General features: G+C 59.8%; 1 protein-coding gene across 1 annotated transcript in view; it reads left to right on the top strand.

Annotated features, from left to right (window-relative positions):
* The first annotated feature begins 8723 nt into the window (after positions 1–8723).
* FGFR1 (fibroblast growth factor receptor 1) overlaps positions 8724–20216 on the top strand; it is a 33533-nt gene continuing 22040 nt past the window's right edge. Inside the window, 2 exon segments of the mRNA XM_030964147.1 lie at positions 8724–8953; positions 14633–14829. Coding sequence (XP_030820007.1) covers positions 14739–14829 — 91 coding nt within the window. The 5' untranslated portion in view covers positions 8724–8953; positions 14633–14738.

Here is a 20216-nt window from a genome sequence, read left to right as displayed (position 1 = left end):
GAAACCCAGTTTGGCTTCTGCTGCTCTCAGAGCCCCCAGGGCTGCAGTGCAGAGGCTGGGAAGGGCTGGGAATGCTGAAGGGGTCTCACACATCTCTGAGTCCTGCAGAACTCAGAGCAGGAATGGGGGCTCCCATCCACCCTTTGGGCACCAAACCCCTCTGCAACAGCTCCCTGTGAGCCAGGAACCTCTACCAGGGCCATCCTCTGAGCCAGGCTGTGCTCTGTGTCCTCCAGCATCAGCTAAATCAGGTTCTAACTCCTCCACAGCTCAGCAGCCAAGACAAGGGTGAATTAATTCAAACGTTGGCAGGTGGAAGTACCAGAGGATGCTCCTCCCCAGCAAATTAAGCCCAAATGAATTAATCAATGAGTCAAATTTTAAAAGCTTTCATGCACTTGTGCAGCTCTTGCTCTATATATACACCAGTCACCTGCTCCAGAGCTGCTGGTCAGGACAGGACCCTGGGGAGAGCTGGGGATTGAGTCACCTTCACCTGGAAGTGCCCTGCAGTTGTTCTTTTCCTGGCACCTATCTGCTAGAGAGCAAGGGAAAGGGCAAGAGGATCCCAGCAGCCCTGGGCACTGAGAGGAGCCATTCACAATCTGGAGGGGTGAGAGAGTTTAGGGTCTGCCTGTGGTTTCCTCTGCCTTCCTCCTCCTCCTGTTTCCAGCGTGTGGGAGGCACCTTCATCCGGCAGCATCAGCCTCGTGTGGGTTTGGCAGAGCGAGCGGGCACAGCTCTCTGCCCTGCTCTATAAATACAGTGCCTTCTCCAGGGCTGTCTAGACAGGAAACAGCCTGAGAAACTGGGAGAAAACTCCTGGAGTTAAAGGGGACTGGGACTGTGCTGGGAGCCCAGGGGAAACTGGCTACTCGCTTCCAAATCCAGGGGATTCTGCCTCTGGATGAGGTAGAGGAAGATGGGGAGGCAGCACAGTTACACCACAACCACCCCTCTATCCTGCTCTGGCCTCTCTGCTTCCCATTTTTATGCCAGCCAGGGCAGCTCTAGGTATGGGATCCACTGGATCCCTCCCCCATCAGAGCCTGGGCAGGGCACGGGGACTGAGCTGCTTGGGGTGCTAAACCTGCTCAAGTTTGTTTTGCATTGCTTCCACTTCATACTCTTGCAGGGAAAACTCCTCCTCCTGGCTGTTTTGTCCCCAGCTGTGGCTTTTTTTTCCCCTGTAAACATCCAAGTAGCACTTGAAAAGGAAAAAAAAAAACCAGCTCCAGTTAGTGCTGGGAGCCCAGAGGAAACTGGCTACTTGTTTCCAAATCCAGGAGGTCCAAGGCTTTGGGTGAGGTAGAGGAAGATGGGGAGGCAGCACAGTTATACCACAACCACCCCTCTATCCTGCTCTGGCCTCTCTGTTTCCCATCCTTATGCCAACCAGAGCAGCTCTAGGCATGGGATCCACTGGATCCCTCACCCATCAGAGCCTGGGCAGGCTCAACTGCTTGGGTCCTTCCTTCCAGGTGCTAAACCTGCTTCAGTTTGTTTTGCATTGCTTCCACTTCATCCTCTTGCAGGGAAAACTCCTTATCCTGGCTGTTTTGTCCCCAGTTGCGCCTTTTTTTTCTTTCCCTGTAAACATCCAAGTAGCACTTGAAAGGGAAAAAAAAACCAGCTCCAGTTAGTGGAGGAGGAATCCTGGCCCGTGGGTAATGACACATAATGACAGCTCTCTCCCTCTGGAAGGAGCTGCTGTTGGGCTCCCAAACGACAGCGTGCAGAAAATGCCATTAGCAGATTGTGCAGCTGAAGAATCTTTGCAGGAACAAGAAGGTGAAATGCATCTGGCCTTGAGAGAAGGAGCTGCCAGCTCCATTCTCACACAGGAATGGCAGAGATGAATCCCACATCTGTACAGATCTCTGCACCAGCCCAGGCTGTTCTGCACAGGGATCCCACCAGGCCCAGGGAGCAGTCCCCACATCCCCGGTCCCAGCAGGGAGAGGGGCAATATGTGGGTGCTGTGGGTACTGCTGGAGGGGTGAGATAAGGGGAGAGAGAGTCCTCATCTCAGGAGAACCCCACAGTGATTTGTCTTGTGCCTGCATCACTATAAAGGCTGTAAATTAGTGACATCTCTTATCTGGAGCGTCCTCCCCCTGTGAAGAGGAGATAACAGCCTGGGAAGGTGGCTGTTGCTGCTCTGATGGACTTCAGCACCTTTATCTGCCCCTGGAGATCTTTTGGGGCCAATCCAAAGATAGCAGGAGGATTTCTCAGGGTGGAGAGCCAAGGGGACAGGATGGGCAGTGTCCTGGCCCTGCCCTGGCTCCAGAGACAGCCCTGGGTGTGCTGGTGTCACCAGGGCAGCTGAGCAGCACCAGAACCTGTCCTTTCTCCATCCCCAGCCCTCTGAGCCTGCCTGGCTGTGCGGGCACTCCCATGGAGCCCGGGAAGCCTCGGCATGCATCAGGGATGGGAAGAGCTGGAGGTCCCCTGGGACAGCTTATTAAACATCCCAGCCCCTCGAGCAAGCTGGGCTGGAACAGAATGACATTCATACAGCAGCTCAGCCTCAGTGCCACAGGGGCAATGTCAAACAAACACAATTAATTTCCCTCTGCAAATCAATGCGGGGGGGCAGAAGTCAAGCTCTCCCGGTACAGGAGATGCACTGCAGCAGATAATCATCCCACAGGATGAGCAGGAGCCCTGCAGCACCTCCAAGGGCTCCTGCTCACCTCAATAATCATCCCACACGATGAGCAGGAGCCCTGCAGCACCTCCAAGGGCTCCTGCTCACCTCAATAATCATCCCACACCATGAGCAGGAGCCCTGCAGCACCTCCAAGGGCTCCTGCTCACCTCAATAATCATCCCACAGGATGAGCAGGAGCCCTGCAGCACCTCCAAGGGCTCCTGCTCGCCTCCCAGCAGATCAGAGCCTCCCCCTGGGCAGGATCTCTTGGATGGACCATCAGTAACTGCCTGCCCTGCCCAGGGCAGGGGGCACAGCCGGGCAGCACTCTTGGGCAGCAGGTTTGTGGGATGGATGGCTCAGCCCTTTACCTGGCAGCTCTGGCAGTGTGGGGAAGGCTTTGTCTTCGTGCCAGGAGGGGGGATGCAGAGCCCTGAGCATCCTTGAGCCCCATCTCCCCACTCCCTCCCAGGGTGCCTGTCCTGGGGCAGACACCAGTCTGGGGACATGCTGCAAGCACTGCTGGGGAATTGCCTGCCTTGACTGCTGTCTGCAGACAGTAAAATATCATGTGATGTCTTCATGAGCCCCTCAGCATGTGACAATTGCAGGGAGCAGAGCTCCTGCCTGGCTGGAGGGGCTGGTCCCAGCGCTGGGGTCTCAGTGTGAGGAGCAGCAGGAGCTGCCCTGTCCCAGGCAGAGGCTGCCAGCACTCCCAGCCCTGTGATGGGGCTGAGAGCTTTTATCAGCTGTGATTAAAAATGAGATACCACAGGAATGCCAAGGAAATGGCAAAAACAGCTGGGCTGGGTGCTTTGAAGGTGGCATTGGTGTTCTGCTCTCACTGGCTGAGCTTGCTCCATCAGCTCCTGCCAGGTCTCCTAAAACTGCAACTATGGTGCCCCAAGCACTGCTGGTCCTGGAACAGGTCCTCACCTCATGAAGAAGATGATGTTTGGGCAGCCAAGGACTCCTAAAAAAATGTGTTTCCCAGAGGAGCAGCCAAGTAGTGGCAGGTGGGGGGGGTTATGGTGTTGAGATGAGACCAATCAAAGAAAAAGGCACTTTGGGTCCAAAAGTCTGGGCTGGACAGTGAGAGTTCTCCTAGAGGTGGCATCAGCAAACCCCATCCCTGCATGCCAGAGCTGAGCTGCCAGCCTTGGGCAGGGTGCCAGGCTGCTCTCTGTGCCTCACATGTTCCAGATGATGGGAAGTGCTTTGCCAAGGGCAGCCAACACACCTGGAGGGTGCAGAGCAAACCCTGCAGCCTGGCTGTGAGGGGACGGTGGGAAAAGACATCCTGGGTGTCGGGATCTCTGCTGCTCACAGTGACCCCGAGAAAAGTTCCAAAGTCTCTTTTCCCAGCCCGGCGCTTGAAGAAGGAGTCAGAGCTCTTCAGTTCTCGGTCTCAAGGTTGTTTATTGTGTCTTATCTATAAAAAATTTTCTCCTGCCCTGCCCAGGTCCATCCAGCAGGACAGTTCCAGGCACTCTGCCTGCCCCCGGGGTGGTGTTATGTCTTTATACTAAAAACTAGGTGTACAATGTTTACAGTTACTTCCCAATACCTCTCACCTATGTTAGACAGTGAGCTTCTACTCTAAACCAATCCCAAAGTGCCACCATCCCAGCAGAAGATGGAGGCCAAGAAGAAGAAGAAGAAGAAAGGCTGGACACACCCAGATCCCTCCATCTTGCTCCCTGGACCCCCATACCAAAAACCCCAAAATCTACTTTTCCACCCCATGATAACTTCACTAATATTCCACTTAATTTGTGATGGCTTGCAGATCTTCATACAAGGTTGGTAACTTGCTCCACGGGTCATAATCAAACCCACACAGGCATTTTGGGCTCTGTGCCAGGGTCTCTGAGCCCCCTGGCAGGGGTCTGGACAGCCAGAGGGATGTCCTGGGTTCCCACACCTGGGGATTAGGACAGAGGGTGACACGAGCACAGCCTGCCCTTGGTGCTGGCTCCCATCTGGGGACACACGGGCGTGTCCTGCCCCAGCCCCAGCACCAGGCTGGGTCCCTGTGAGCACGAATGCACACATGTGCAGGCTCAGCTCTGCCCCACGGGGCTGGGGCACGTCCCACACGTGTGTGTGAGCTCTGCTCTGCTCTGCTCTGCTCTGCTCTGCTCTGCTCTGCTCTGCTCTGCTCTGCTCTGCTCTGCTGGCCGGGCTGGGAGCCGCCAGCTGCCTGCCAGGAGCCCCGCACCCTGATGGGCTCCAGCCTTTTCAGGGAGAGATGGAGCTGACAAAGTCTTTGTCAGTCAGATCTGTCAGGGAAAGCTCTTTGTTCTTCAGCATTTGCTCTTGCCTCCCCCCCCCTCCCTCTCCAAACCTAAACTAGATGCATCTGCTTTTGTTTTCTAAATGCAGAATTAGGGGCTGAAAGGAGCCCCTTTGTAGTGGGGAGGAGGAGAGAGCTGCGGATCTTTCACGGGGAAGGCAAGGTCAGGGGGGGAGCTGCTCTATTGTGCGGGGCCTCTCCTCTGCCGGCTCAGCCCTTTCTGTGCCCCCTCTTCACAGTCCGGTTCCCACTGGAACCTCTCTGGGGACGTGGGGGAGCCAGCCCGGTGGGACGGGGAGGGCGCAGCTCTGCCCGTGCTGGATTTGGGGAGGGCTCAGCTCTGCCCGTGCTGGATTCTGCTGCTTCCGATGCCGCAGCTGGGAGCCGGCATGTGGAGGCAGCAGATGAGGAGGAGGAGGAGGATGAAGGCCACCCCGTGGCCTTGGGCTGGCAAGTGGAGGCGTGCAGCATTGAGTGTGCAGGAGGGCACGTGTGGGGCTGGAGGGGGTACATGTGTGCACACGTGTGTGTGACACCCTGCAGGGGATTGTGTGTGACACCCTGCAGGGATTGTGTGTGTGACACCCTGCAGGGATTGTGTGTGACACCCTGCAGGGATTGTGTGTGTGACACCCTGCAGGGATTGTGTGTGACACCCTGCAGGGACTGTGTGTGTGACACCCTGCAGGGGCTGTGTGTGACACCCTGCAGGGACTGTGTGTGTGACACCCTGCAGGGGCTGTGTGTGTGACACCCTGCAGGGATTGTGTGTGTGACACCCTGCAGGGATTGTGTGTGTGACACCCTGCAGGGATTGTGTGTGTGACACCCTGCAGGGACTGTGTGTGTGACACCCTGCAGGGGATTGTGTGTGTGACACCCTGCAGGGATTGTGTGTGTGACACCCTGCAGGGGACTGTGTGTGTGACACCCTGCAGGGATTGTGTGTGTGACACCCTGCAGGGATTGTGTGTGTGACACCCTGCAGGGATTGTGTGTGTGACACCCTGCAGGGGACGTGTGTGTGACACCCTGCAGGGGCTGTGTGTGTGACACCCTGCAGGGACTGTGTGTGTGACACCCTGCAGGGGCTGTGTGTGTGACACCCTGCAGGGACTGTGTGTGACACCCTGCAGGGATTGTGTGTGTGACACCCTGCAGGGGCTGTGTGTGTGACACCCTGCAGGGGACTGTGTGTGACACCCTGCAGGGATTGTGTGTGTGACACCCTGCAGGGACTGTGTGTGTGACACCCCGCAGGGACTGTGTGTGTGACACCCTGCAGGGACTGTGTGTGTGACACCCTGCAGGGATTGTGTGTGTGACACCCTGCAGGGATTGTGTGTGACACCCTGCAGGGATTGTGTGTGACACCCTGCAGGGACTGTGTGTGACACCCTGCAGGGGCTGTGTGTGTGACACCCTGCAGGGGATTGTGTGTGTGACACCCTGCAGGGACTGTGTGTGTGACACCCTGCAGGGGATTGTGTGTGACACCCTGCAGGGAGGGAACTGGTGTGTGTGACACCCTGCAGGGACTGTGTGTGACACCCTGCGGGGATTGTGTGTGACACCCTGCAGGGGACTGTGTGTGACACCCTGCGGGGATGTGTGTGTGACACCCTGCAGGGGTGTTGTGTGTGACACCCTGCAGGGGATTGTGTGTGTGACACCCTGCAGGGACTGTGTGTGACACCCTGCAGGGGCTGTGTGTGTGACACCCTGCAGGGATTGTGTGTGACACCCTGCAGGGACTGTGTGTGACACCCTGCAGGGATTGTGTGTGTGACACCCTGCAGGGATTGTGTGTGTGACACCCTGCAGGGATTGTGTGTGACAGCCTGCAGGGATTGTGTGTGTGACACCCTGCAGGGATTGTGTGTGTGACACCCTGCAGGGGCTGTGTGTGTGACACCCTGCAGGGATTGTGTGTGTGACACCCTGCAGGGGCTGTGTGTGTGACACCCTGCAGGGATTGTGTGTGTGACACCCTGCAGGGGCTGTGTGTGTGACACCCTGCAGGGACTCTGTGTGTGACACCCTGCAGGGACTGTGTGTGACACCCTGCAGGGATTGTGTGTGTGACACCCTGCAGGGACTGTGTGTGTGACACCCTGCAGGGGACTCTGTGTGTGACACCCTGCAGGGTCCCTGTCCATCCTGAAGGACTTGCTTGTGCACAACTTATGCCACCAGATGGTGACAGCTCATGGTCACTGAGCCCCAACATGATGCTGAGGCCAAGGATGCAGCCAGATCCTGGAGCTTCCTGGGAGCAGGGGGTGGTTTTCCCCATTTTCTGCCATTTCCAAGCACCTTTATTGATAAAGGCACAAGAACTTGTGCCCTGTTGATGAAATCATGCAGAAAACCATGCCAAATGACCAGCAGCCACAGAGCCTGTCCATCAGGAGTGTAGCCCTGTTTTGGAGCCAGCATAGAAAAATCTGGGACAGAAGCCCAGTGGGAGTCATGGATAGCAAAGTCCAGCAGCTGTGGGTCCCCCAGCAGCCTTGGAACCTTCAGCCCAAAGCTCCTGGGCAGTGAGGAAGGCAGGGCTGGGGATGGGTGACTGCACCCTAAATGTACATTGGGTGAGTTGTGCACGTGTAGGGCTGGGCTCATTGAAACACTTCCCATCTCCAGCGTGCTGGGAGAACATCCCAGCAGGTGTGTTACCTTCCCCCCTTCTCCTGCCCACAAATCTGTCAAATCTGAAAGGGAAATATTCCGCAGGTCTTGGCATGGGGAGCTGAACGGGTGCCTGAAGCAGGAGGAGGCTGCTCCTGGGGATGGATGCCCAGCATTTGGTTCAAATCTACCACCAGTGACTGACAGGGCTAATTCAGCCTGTCCTCTTCCCTCTTATAACTTAATCACTTACACATTGCCTCGGCAGGTCTTTCCCTGCTGACTGGAGATGTCTTCATCCCGGGATGCCCTGACTTGGACTCATGGCTGCTCCCACTGTGCTTCCTGCATGGAGGCTGAGTGCCCTGCACCACCCTGAGCCAGAGCAGCTTTTGGGGGAGCCCATCTGAGTGCCCAAACTGGGGCTCTGTGAGCTGGCCTTCCATGCTGGGGAGTGCAGAAGTCAGGCTGGGCTCGCTGGTGTGACAGTATCCCACTCTGCCTCTTGGCTTGGGGACTGAGTGTGGCCCCAGCTCAGACTAAGCCAAAAGCGCCTGTTGATAGTTTTGGGGAGCTCTGTGTCAGAGCTGCCAGTTCCTGCTCCAAACCTCAGTGAAAACAGCTGGGGAGGGCAGGGACTGCAGCAGTGGCGGCTTCTGCGGAGGACTCGGGGCTGATTTGGGACTCTAAACATCCACCCTGGGCCTTGCTCTGCAGAGGGGTTGGCTGGGGGGCTCTAGGCTGCCCAGAGCTCTGCCCACCCTGCTGCCTCCAGATCGGGTATTGCACAGGATAACAGGGGGTGCAGGCAGGCCCCCCACCCCAAACTGCACCCACGGGGCCTGAGGGTTCCCCGGGGCCAGCAAGAGCCACAGGGCAAGGGTGCAGAGGTGAGGGGAGCATCACGGCCAGCATCCTCCGCTGCCTCCGGGGCGACCACCGCCCGCAAATCCCCGGGGCACGTCTGGAATGGCAGCGGGGTCTGCAGGTGGGGGGGCGCTCCGGCTGTGACTACAAGCCCCATCAGGCCGCTGAGGAGGAGGAGGAAGGCGGAGGAGGAGTCGCGGCCGTCGGCGGGGCGGTGCGGGAGCGCCTTAGTTCGGCGGCGGCGGGCGCTCGGCGGGACGCGGCGGGCGGGCAGCGGCAGCGGCGGCGGCGTCGGGGCGGCCGCGCCTTCGGGAGCGCGTCCGGCAGCGGCTCCGGGAGCGCCTCCCGCCGCCTCCGCCGGCCCGGCCGGCCCGGGGCTGCCATGGGGCGGCCGCTGTGAGCGCGGCGGCGGCGGGGCTGCGCCTCTCGCCCCGGCCGGGGCTCCCCTCCATTGTTCCCGGGAGCGGCGGCACCGCGCCGCCGCCGCCGCCCGCGGGGCTCCGGTGAGTAACGGCCGCCGTTCAGCGCGGGGGGGGGAGCGGCACCGGCACCGCGGGGCGTCGCTTTGTGCTCCGGGGGCTCGGGCGGGGGACGGGACCGAACCCCCCCAGGTGCGCCTCGTTGCCCCGGCGGGGCGGCTCGACGGCGGTACCGGTGCGGGGGGGGCTCTGCCTTGAGGGACGGGGGGGTTTGCGGGGCTCGGGGGCCCCGGAGCCGTTCCCGGGCGGGCAGCGGTTTGGGAAGGCGGCGGGTCCGACCCCGTCCATCGGCCGAACCGAGGCTGGAACCGCCCCCGCCGTCCCGACCCCGAAACCCCTCCCGGCCGCGGGGCAGCCTGGCGGGAATCGGGGGACGTTTTCCGAGCCGCTGCCTGGCCCCTTATTCCCGAAAAGTACCTGAGCGGGAGCCTTGCGGCTTCCAGAAAAAAAAAATGGAGAAGGAGTTGGATTTGGTTGTGTTTCAGTTTTGGGATCCCGGGGCGGGCAGCGGGAACGGAGGCGCTGGAATAACGCCGTCCCGGGGCTGGTGCTTCCCTTTGTGTGTCCGCGCCGGTGGGGCTCCCGGAGCCGCCGCATCCCCGCGCTGTGCCGGGCTCCGCGAACCGCTCGTCCTCCCACGGGAGTGCGGGGAGGCGACACCTGCGATGGCGGGTGACCGGTGCGGTGGCCCTCGGCACCCGCGGGGATCGGCTGCAGAGCGGTTTGGTTGTGGTTTTTGTGGGTTCTGGGGCCGGGAGACACGGCCTCGTGTGAGGACGGAGCGGAGCGTGTCCGCGTTCAGGTGATGCCGAGGGGCTCCGCGGCTGCCTCGCCGTTCCCTGTGTGCCTTGTTGCCGAGTTGCTGCCCCGTGGCCCGGATCACGGCGGGCCGGGGCAGCTCCGTGCCCGGCAATGTTTAAACGCAAGCGGTTCAGTGAACCCAGCTCGCGGCCGGAGGGCAGGTGGAGCCGGTGGTTTGGGGCTCTCCGAGTGCCAGCGATGGATGCTGGATGCCAGCACAGGCAGAGCCCCCCCGCGCTGCCCGGGGACGCCGCAGGAGCGTGGGCCCTGCAGCCCCCTGCTCTGGCTAGCAGCCATCTTCCCCACTCAGGAGCACTTCCTCCCTTAATCCCTGTGCTGGCTGGCATGCACTGCTGCCTTTTCCTTGTGTTGCTCCGAGAGGATTAAAATAAATCGCCCCTGCCCCGGCAGGGTGCAGGCACGAGTGAAGGCGGCCGGCGGGAGCTTCGTCTGGGCTGTTGCACACACGAGGTGCCTTCCCTGCCCTCACCACTGCCTTTGCACCACCTCTTTAGTTACCCACCTAAAAACATAACCTGAGCCAGGAGCCCTTTTGTCTCCAGCTCCAGGTGGAGCCCCCCAAATCCTGGCTGCTGGAAGGGGCCTCTCGCAGATGCCCATCCCATCCTGAAAATCCAACTTTCTGCCCCTTTGGGGACCTTCTGTTTCTGCGCATGATGGCAAATGTGTGTCCTTCCCCTCCCCATGGTTTTCCTTGAAGGAGTGCAATGTAGTGAAAAGCCCATCCAGCTCCCTCCCAGGCTGGGTAATGGGTTTCTGTCCCTGCCTGGGATGGCAGGCTGTGATCGTGTCCCAGTGTCCCTGTCCTTGTCCAGTCTCCTCCCAAAGCAGTCAGGGCAACCATCCCAGTATAGATTTTTGGGTACCAATGGTTGTTCTGTAGATCTGAAAATCAAGTCTTCGGGTAGGGAGGGATCCCTGAGTGTGAGGATGCTTCTGGAACGGCGATGGTTTTATGGAGATCTGTGGGTGAGGCTGGGCCTTTCCCTGTCCTTCCTGCCCCATGTCCCAGGCTCTCCCACCACTGGATTCCAGCCCACAGCTCAGAGGTGCCCCTGGTAGCCCTTAAGTCCTGGCGGCCAGCTGGGAAGGGTTAACATGCTCTTTATGCTGCACAGTTGGATATTTATTTTTCCAAGCATGTGTCTGCTTTAAGCATTACAGTTTTTCCCTACAGTTCCATGTGCAGTTGTGTTTGCTTTTTATTTCAGCAAATACTTGGTTCTTGACCTGAGCCACAGGTTGGGGCACGGAGCACTGGGCAAGGGAAAGGCTTCGCTCCTGCCGCCCACGGATTGTGCCTTTGGCGTGTCCTTCTTCCCCAAGGGCAGCTGGAGGGCTGCTTTTGTTGTGCCTCAGAGGAAAAGGAGCCTCTTTTCACGTGCTTTGGAGCTGAGGGGCATCTGTGCCAGGCAGGGTGGTCTGCTGGCAGTCACCACCTCCCCTCCCGAGGGACAGGGACTGTGCCTGCTTGGGCACAGTCTGCCACCTCGGGCTTCTGATGCTGTGCAGACCCAGGAGCTGAGCTCAGACTCTTCTCCTTGTTGGATTTGGCCTGTCCCTGTTCTTTTCCTGCCTGCTGTGTTACCCACTGGTGCCAAGGCAGCCGTGGTGAATGCCTCAGGCCGTCTCTGCCCCAGCAGGGAGGCAGAAGAAAGGAAGCAGAGCCCCCAGCCCCAGGGAGCCCATGGCAGCAGCCAACCCATCACACCAGCGCCCAGGGATGAGATCAGGGCTCCCCTGTAGATGTCACAGCACTGCTGGCTGTTCACCCTGCTCCAGCACCAGCTCCTGTGCTTGGCACCTCAGATGCATTCCAGAGATGGACAGGACAGGAAGGGGCTTCCCCACTCAGAGCCACTCAGCTCAGAACCATGGGGTGCATCTGCTGTGCGAGTGGGAAAGTCCTGTCTGTGCCACGTCCCTGGGACAGCTCAGCCCCGTGACTCAGGGCTGTGGGAGATGCGAGGAGTGAAAGTGCAGCCCTCGGGGTCCCTGAGGATGGGGGGGGACAGGTTGCACAAGACTCCTCGTGGACACACTGGTGTGCAAAAGCAGTGTGAGAACATCTTTCCTGGCACACAGGGAGCGTGTGCCCCTGGAGGGTGCACGGATGGGCACAGGGCTGTCCATCACCACTCTGAAATAGCTCCGTGGGTGTAATGGCTGGTTGTAATTGCAGTTTTGGAGGCAGGTCTCCGAGGGGCACTTAGCCCTGGCTCCTCTCTAGCTGCTTCTGTTTTTAGTTGTTTGAATCCACCCCGGAGCAGTAAATTGCAGTGTGCTGGGGCCACGGGGAGTGGGGATGGTGCCCAGCACCCGGCAGGAGCCAGAGACCCACCCTGCCCGAGCTGCCATCCTCCAGAGCAAATGGTTTCCTGTTGGGATTTATATAAAAGCTGGATAAACACGGAAAAGAGCCATGCTGTTGTTTGCACAGGTAGGAGCGCTCTCCCCACTTCCTTGCCTTCTTCCCGTGTGGACACCAAGGAGTCATGAGGGCAGGTGTCTTGGGGTTCCCCAGCCTCCCCTTTTCCCTTGGGAAGGAGGAGGAGGTCTGTGCTGCCTCTCCAGCATCTCTGAGCACCGAGATTCCCTCGGGTGCTGCTGAACCTGTCCAGAAGGAGCAGGCAGGGTGGGTCCCAGTCCTGCTGCCCTCCAGCAAAGCCGTGGCTGCTGCGCCCTCCCTCACTGCCCAGGGAAGCCGACCCTCTCTGTGTGCTCTTGCTGGGTCCTGGCACCCTTCCTCTGTTCCTCCCTCCCTCCCTCCCTGCCTGCGACCCTCTGAGCCACGGGACAGCTCTGTGCTGCCGAGCCATCCCTACGCCATGGAAATATCCTGCTGTCAAGCCCCTGAATCAGCTGGAAGGCGCCGGCTCCGAGGTGTATCTGGAGAAGGGCTCTGCTGTGCGCGAGCCAGCACTGACTCATTTTTCAGGAACTGGAGGCACTGGGCTCTCCTCCATCCCTCCATCCCTCCCCTCGGCGCGGGGCCGGCTCGGGAGGCCCACGCAGACGCTCCGCATTAGGGCATGTTCCGGGGAGCATGTGCTGCCCATAAACAAAGCCACCGAGAGACAGAAAATAATTTCCAGAAATACCAAAGACTTTTTTTTTTTTCTCCCCCCGCCTCCCTCAAAGAATTCCACCTCCCCTTTCCAAACCCTGATAAATCCTGAACATTCAATAACTACTTCCAAGCACTACCCAGTGCCTGGGAGCGCTGGTGTTGGAGATAACACAGGTGTTTGCTGGGTGCCCTTTTCCCTGCCCGACTCCTTGTGTCAATAGTTTGGGTCCCAAATATTCCAGAGCAGTTGGGCATGAAAGAGGCAGCTGGAGCCCCTACAGCTACACCCCAGCTGGGCTTCCTTTGGGTGCAGAGGCTCTTTGGAGGATCTAAACCCTTTGGGGCTTGTGGCTGCTCAGCCCATCCTTGAGGAAAAGCCAGGCACAGGGAGCGCAGGGTCTCACACCGGAGCAGGAGAGGCCGGAGCTCCGTGGAGCGAGTGCGTGGGGAGGATGAGTAGCAGTTTATTACTCACTACGATTATTACTCACTGTTTTTAGCAGTGTGTACTTCAGCCTGACGCCTGTTCCCGCGGCAGGTCAGGGAGCACAGCACACGGCAGCACGGGTGAGCTTGGGATGCTCGGCAGGGGCTGAGGGGCCTGGAGGCACAGCTGTACCCCGGGAGGAGCCGTGGGGAAGGGTTTGTGGCATGGTATCCTGTCCTGTCCTTGTAATTGTCCCAGAGAGACAGAAAGCCACCGCTGGCAGCGGCGCCCTGGCCGGGGCTGCGCGCGTTGTGCAATGGCTGGGCAGGATCTCCTCCCAGAGCCCAGCGGGACCTTCAGCCATGGCCAGCCTCAGGACCTCATCCCAGGCTGCTGCCGAGGTGCAGATGTGGCGCGGGGGTGGAGCACAGGGGCTCGTTCCCATCCGCCAGGCTCGGAGCAGTTGGCCGGGGGCGGCTGGGTTCGGGCTCCAGCGTCCCCCTGGAACGTGTCTTGGAAGAGCTCCATGCTGCTGGCATGGAGAGAGGGAGGGATGGTCAGAGGGAAGGAGGAATGAGGGCCATGGAGGGCACGCCCCCACAGCACCCTGAGGCAGGATCAGGCTCTGCTGGGCCTCCCAGCTGTGCCAGAGCCCAGCTCTGGAGCTGCCCTGCACCTCTGGAGCAGTGCCCTGGAAAGGGATGGGGACCCGAGCGTGAGAGCTGGCAGGGACGAGAGCGAGTTGCAGAGTTGGCCCTGGATGCCGGGGGATTTCTCCCCACACAGCCACTTCAAAAACAGCTGTTGGTGGAAAGAGATGGGCTGCAGCTGGCTGACCCCGTGGCTCCAGGAAGGCCTCTCCAAGGGGGTGGCTGCTATGTGCCCTATGGATCCTATAGGGAATGGCAGGGGCTGGAGTTTGCAGTGAGAGCTGCTTTGCTAGGGGTGGCACAGCACAGACAACATGAGATTTTGCTCTGGATAAGGGATTTCCCTCAGTGGAGCCATGGTTCAGCAGCACCTAACAAAGTGCAGGAAGAGGAGAGCAGGAATCTCCCTTTCTTTAAGTGTCGTTAATGTTTCTCTCACCATTCTGGGAAATCTTGCTGCGCTCGGTTCTGCTTGGCCAGCAGTTTCACTCTTGACACATCAGCGCTTTTACACAGGGAAACATAACCCTGCCAGTCAGTGCTAGCTCGTGTCAGGCTGCTGAGGGGTCTGTGGGGACCTGCCACTGCAGTCTGGGGATGTCCCTTGGTCCAGGATGTCCCTTGATCCAGAGACATCCTGCTGTCTGCGCTGGATGCGGGAGGAACATCACAAGAGCTGGATGGTGGGATGTGGGGGAGCTGGCCCTGCCTGACTCTGCTTTCCTCCTTCACAGCTTGTAGGGGCTGCCAGCCCTGCGGAGACCCCCCTGCTCCCACGCAGGGCCCCCATGGAGTGGCAGTTGCAGAGCCCAGTCGCCGAGCAGTAGCTGCAGCAGTGGGATGTGGACCTGGCGGTGCCTCATCCTTTGGGCTGTGCTGGTCGCAGCCGCGCTCTCCGCTGCCCGGCCGGCCCCCACCCTGCCCGAGCAAGGTAAGAGCACGGCCTGATGCCTCCACTCCCTCCTTTGTGTTCCTCGTGGGTCACACAAGCTGCTCTTCTCTGCAGCTGGTGTGTGTCCAGCTGTGGGGCCACCAGCGCGTCCCCAGTGCCACCTGTGGTGTCACCCGGCTGCCTGGGAGCTGGTGGCTCTGGGGACATGGCACTTGTTGTCCCCAGAGTGGTTTGTGTGTGGCTCCAGCAGTGCCTGGGGACATTTTAAACCTGGAGAAAATTGTGGCAAACCCTGACCTGTTGGTTTGGAGGAGGGCACAGAGCCCTGGGGGCTGTGTCCCCCACTGGGGACACTCCCTGTGACGATCTGTAACCCGGGATGTGTGTGAGGCTGCTCCCACCCTGTTAGCCCCACTGGGGTCACCCTGGGCTCAATGGTGGGGGTGAAGATTTGGGTGCAAGGTGCTGGTTCAGCTTTTGCCAGCTGGCAGTGCTGGGGATGAATGCACCCCACAGAAACCCTTGGGATGCTCTGGTGTTGCTCCCAGCTGGAAATGCCCAAGATGGGGGCTCAAAGCCGGGGCTGGCTCGTGTGATTTGTGCAGCCCAAATCTCTGGATTTGGGAGATTGGGATTTTGGAGCTGGGGAGTGCAGTCCCTGACCAGGACATCCCCTCTCTCGTTATTGCTGCTGTCCCCCAGGAGCAGCCAGGGTGGCAGCAGCCAGGGGTGCTCCTTGCCTCAGCCTGGCTCAGCTCTGCAGCATGGGGCACCCCAAGGCTCAGGGATGGGCCAAGGGGGTGGCCTGGCCCTGGGCAGAACCTTGGGTTCAGCTTTTGCCAGCTGGCAGTGCTGGGGGTGAATGCACCCCACAGAAACCCTCGGGATGCTCCGGTGTTGCTCCCAGCTGGAAATGCCCAAGGTGGGGGCTCAAAGCTGGGGCTGGCTGATTTGTGCAGTCCAGATCTCTGCTCCAGCAGAGTGTGGGGGCACCCCAGAGCTCAGGGATGGACCAAGGGGGTCTCCTGGCCCTGGCCAGAGCCAGCCCTGGCCGAGAGCCCCACTCAGGCGCCTCGAAGCCTCGGCGAGGCAGAGAATAACCAGAGCCGGCAGCGGGACTACGACTCGCTCCTTTTGGTTCTAATTACCCAAGAATGTCTGGTCTGTGGGCACTGCTCTGCTTTTTAAGACTCGCTCCCCTTCCCCCTTCCTCGCAGCAGAGCCCTAGGATGCAGATTGCTGGTGCGGCCGGCATGGGGACGGTGCTGTGAGGTGCCCCAGGGTCTCCTCAGGGCTCGGGTGGGAGCTGGCAGCCAACAAGTGGCCCCTCTGCAGCCCCCTGGGAGATGCCTGGGTGATGCCCTTGGCTGCCAGGGTTGGCAGTTCTGACTGGGCCAGCCGGTACCCTGGTGCCGGGTCACACCCTGCGAGGTGACACCCCAGAGCCAGGCATGGTCCCTGGGGAGCTGCAGCTCCAGAGAGGAGCCCGGGCAGAGCTTCACTGCCAGGGACCATTGCTGAGATTTTTCCACTGGCGTGCCTGCTCCCCGCATCTGTAAACAATGCGGTTGACAGTGGTAAACATGTTTTTCTCGGGAGATTGCTCTTCCTGGAAGAGGTTTCCTGGCAGTGTTTGGGGTAAGGATGGCTCTGTGCTGCCAGGAGAGCACCACCTGCAGCCCCAACCCTGGCTGTGGCGCTGAGAGAACTGTTGGGGTGTTCAGGCTGATGGAGCACAAGTGAATTTTGGGGTGCATGAGGAGCCCCTGCAGCTCCTTGTGGATTTGAGAGCCACGTCAGGCAGGGCAGTGGAGGAGGAGAGGTTGGAGAGGAGGGAGCTGGTTCCTCGCCAGCCTCATGCCAGGGCTAACAATAACCTCTGGAAACATTTCCCGACACGGTTCTCACCAGGGCGGCCCAATTAGTGCCACAGCAGGAGCCCGGCTGGGGCAGGATCCGTCCCTTGGCTCGGGAGCCGACTGGTGGGAACAAAATGTTCCCAGCAGGACGTGTGGGATGGGAAGAGCCAGCGCTGGGCCAGGACCTGCAGCCAGGCCTGAGCCACCAGCATCTCTCAGGGGCAGGCTCTGACCCCACCTCAGGGGTTTTGGGGTCCCCGGGGGTGTGGATCCTGGGGGACAAGGTGTCTGTCCTTCCCCATGGCGCTCAGGAGCATCCCCCATCGCCCTGCTCGGGGCTGGAGGCAGCAGCAGTTTTCCAGGACTTTGTTCTGCATGTTTATGGGGTTTCAGTTTACTCCTGGTTCTGAGGCAGCTAAGCTCCCTTCTCAGGGAGGAGTAATCCCCCGCGGCCGGCCAGCGGCCTGGCCTCACGTGGAGGGGGGCTCAGCTCTGCTCCCCGCTTCCCTGTGCTCTGGGAGGGAGTTTGGGAGCTGCCAGCACCAAAAAATCTGGAGCAAATAAAACATTAACAGGCATTTACTGCGTTTTATAGTTACCTAAATTTGGAGGTGGTGAAAAAGCCCCGGTTAAGGGGAAAAGCCAAGAAATTTCCATGCGCGGCCTCTGTCCTTCCCTCGCACAAAGCCGCTCTTTGTCTCCAGGTTAAATAGAAACCTGCAGAAAATTGCCAAGGTTTTTTTTTCCCCCTCTCTCCTTGTCTGCCATTGTCCCGGCCGCTGCTCAGGCATCTCCTCGCAGGGGGTGCAGCAGATTGTCCTGGGGAGCCGTGTCCTGGGGCGCGGGGTCCTGCCTTGGGCAGCTGGGTTTGGGACACCCTGCACCCCAAACCACCCCAGTGCAGCAGAGCCTCCCCAGAGGGGTGTGTTTGCACTCCAAAGCACAGGGGGCTGGGCTGCAGCCCCCTCCCTGTGGGGCGGGGGCCAAGGGCTGCCCCATTTCCCAGGGCTGCCCAGCTGGCCACAGGCTTAACCCCCCCCGGCCATCTGCAGGGCCAGCGGGGGCCCTGGCTCCCGGGGCTTTGTTGTCCCCAGCTCCTCCAGGGGGTCTTGCTCTGCGCCCTGCAGGAGCCAGCAGTCAGGGCAGGCAATGTGCTCAGCCCTGGTAGCCTGGGGGAGCCCACGGGGGTCTTTGGCTTGTCCCCTCTGCTCCCCAGGGCACTGCTGTCCCTCTGTCCCCTCCCCATTTCCCTGCTGCCCAGCCCCTCCTTGTTCTTGCAGCTCCAGGTGTCTCCCCCCCAGAGCCCAGGGGATCCCATTTGGACTCCTTGCTGGAGCCCCACAAGCAGCCCAGGCATTCCCTGCCAAGCCTGCAGCCTCCTGCTCTTCTGCTGTTGATGGCAGCAGCCCAGGGCTATTCCCGGAGCTCGGGGGGTCCAGCAGCACCCCCAGTCCCGGCTGCCAGGGCTGTGCCCTGCAGGGCATCACACCCGTCCCCTCCCAGCCTGCAGGGCCGGCATTGTTCCCTCCTCCCGCCTTTCCACTCGGATGCTGTCACTCCAGCCCTTAATTGAGGAGCAAAAAAAGAAACAAGAGTCTTTGGGAAAGACCCAGGCTGTGGGGAGCAGGGGGGTCCCTGGGTGTGGAGCCCCCACCTGGGGCTGTGCAGGAGGGAGGTGGGCGCAGGAATGGACGCTCAGTTCCAGCAGCGAGCCAGGGCCAGGCAAAGCCAGCCCAAAACTGCGGGTTGGGGGGTTCTCTTGTGCCCCCCGTGTGTGCCATGCCCGGGGGGAGCTGATGGAGAGATGTCTGTGCCCCAGGCTGCTGCCTCCAGGGCAGGGAAAGGGGGGAGAGGGGTGGGTTTATCCTGACAGCTTTGCAAACTCCCAAGGCGCCTGTTAATTAAGTGCTGCTTCATTTGCGGTGCAGGCAGGGCCTGGAGCAGGACATAAATCCCCTCTCCCTGCGGAGGGAGTGGAGCAGCCCCCGGGCCGGCTCAGACAGGGGGAGCTGGGGGTGCCCTGAGCACTCTGAGAGCCACGTGTGCCTCGTGCTGCTCATCTGTTGGCATCTCCCTGCTGCAGCCTTTCCCTGCATCGGGGATGTGCAGCCTGACCGTGTTCACAGGGGTCTGGGGATGAGGGAAGAGATGGGGATCTGGCTCCATGTTTTAGAAGGCTTGATTTGTTATTTTATGATCTATATTATATTAAAAGGAAAGGACATGTGACCGTGTTCACGGGAGTCTGAGGGTGAGGGAAGAGACGAGGATCTGACTCCGTGTTTCAGAAGGCTTGATTTATTATTTTATGATATATATTACACTAAAACTATACTAAAAGAATAGAAGAAAGGATTTCATCAGAAGGCTGGCTAAGAATAGAAAAAGAGAGAATGATAACAAAAGTTTGTGGCTCGGACAGAGTCCAAGCCAGCTTACTGTGATTGGCCACTAATTAGAAACAACCACATGAGACCAATCACAGATCCACCTGTTGCATTCCACAGCAGCAGATAACCATTGGTTACATTCTGTTCCTGAGGCCTCTCAGCTTCTCAGGAGGAAAAATCCTAAGGAAAGGATTTTCCATAAAAGATGTCTGCGACAAGGCAGGGCTGGGGATGCCGCACCTCGGGCCGTGCCCCCGGGCTGGGGGGACGCGGCAGCGTGAGGAGCTGTTTAAATCAAAAAGAAGCCAATCCCCAGGTCCCGGTGAGCGCTTCCTGTTGGGATTAGTGGGGCTGCCGGGCATGTGTGTGCTTTTTCTTCAGGAAATACCTTCGGAAAGCCCCGCTGGGGTCTCCAGGGCAACCGGCGCCTGCGGCTCCGCGCCCCCCGCCCGCATTGTCCCCGCGCCGCTTTGTTGGCCCCTTTATTGCCATCGTCACCGTGGCCAGCACAGCCCGTGGCTGTCTGTGCTTGCAGGGTGCACCCTGGGCTCCCCATGCTGTGTGCCCAGCCTGGGGGGCAGCACGGAGAGAGGGGGCACAGTGAGCACCAGCAGCTCCTGTCCCTGCCCCATGTCCCTGCTCCATGTCCCAGGGTTGCCACATGTCCGTGTCCCTGTCCCTGCCCCATATCCCTGTCCCTGCCCCATGTCCCTGCCCCATGTCCCTGTCCCTGCCCCATGTCCCTGTCCCTGCCCCATGTCCCTGCCCCCATATCCCTGTCCCTGCCCCATGTCCCTGCCCCATGTCCCTGCCCCTGCTGTCCCCATCAGGGGGCTAGCCCCAGGGGAGCTGGTGACAGTTCTATTCACTTGGTGACACTCTCCATCTGGCTGGGCTTGGCTCCGCTCCTGCTTCCATTTCAAAGCTGGAATAAAGTAATAAACCCCCAGGAGCTGCCCCCAGCAGGGCACCACGCAGCTTCTGGGGGTGCTCACGGGGGCACTGTGGGCTGGAGCTGCCCCTTGCCTCACTGGGGACCTTGGGGCTCCCCCTGGCATGGACAAGGCCCGTGGGACTGGTGTTCCTGTCGCCCTGTGAGCAGCCCCACAGCTCCCAGCTCTGAGTGAGCTTTGTGCAGTGCTGGGAGCACCCAGAGCTTCGGGGATGAGAGCCAAGT

Source organism: Camarhynchus parvulus, chromosome 22 (assembly GCF_901933205.1).
Source record: "Camarhynchus parvulus chromosome 22, STF_HiC, whole genome shotgun sequence".
NCBI classification, from domain to species: Eukaryota; Metazoa; Chordata; class Aves; order Passeriformes; family Thraupidae; genus Camarhynchus; species Camarhynchus parvulus.
The sequence above is the reverse complement of the archived record's forward strand: the minus strand, read 5'-3'. Positions and strand labels throughout refer to the sequence as shown.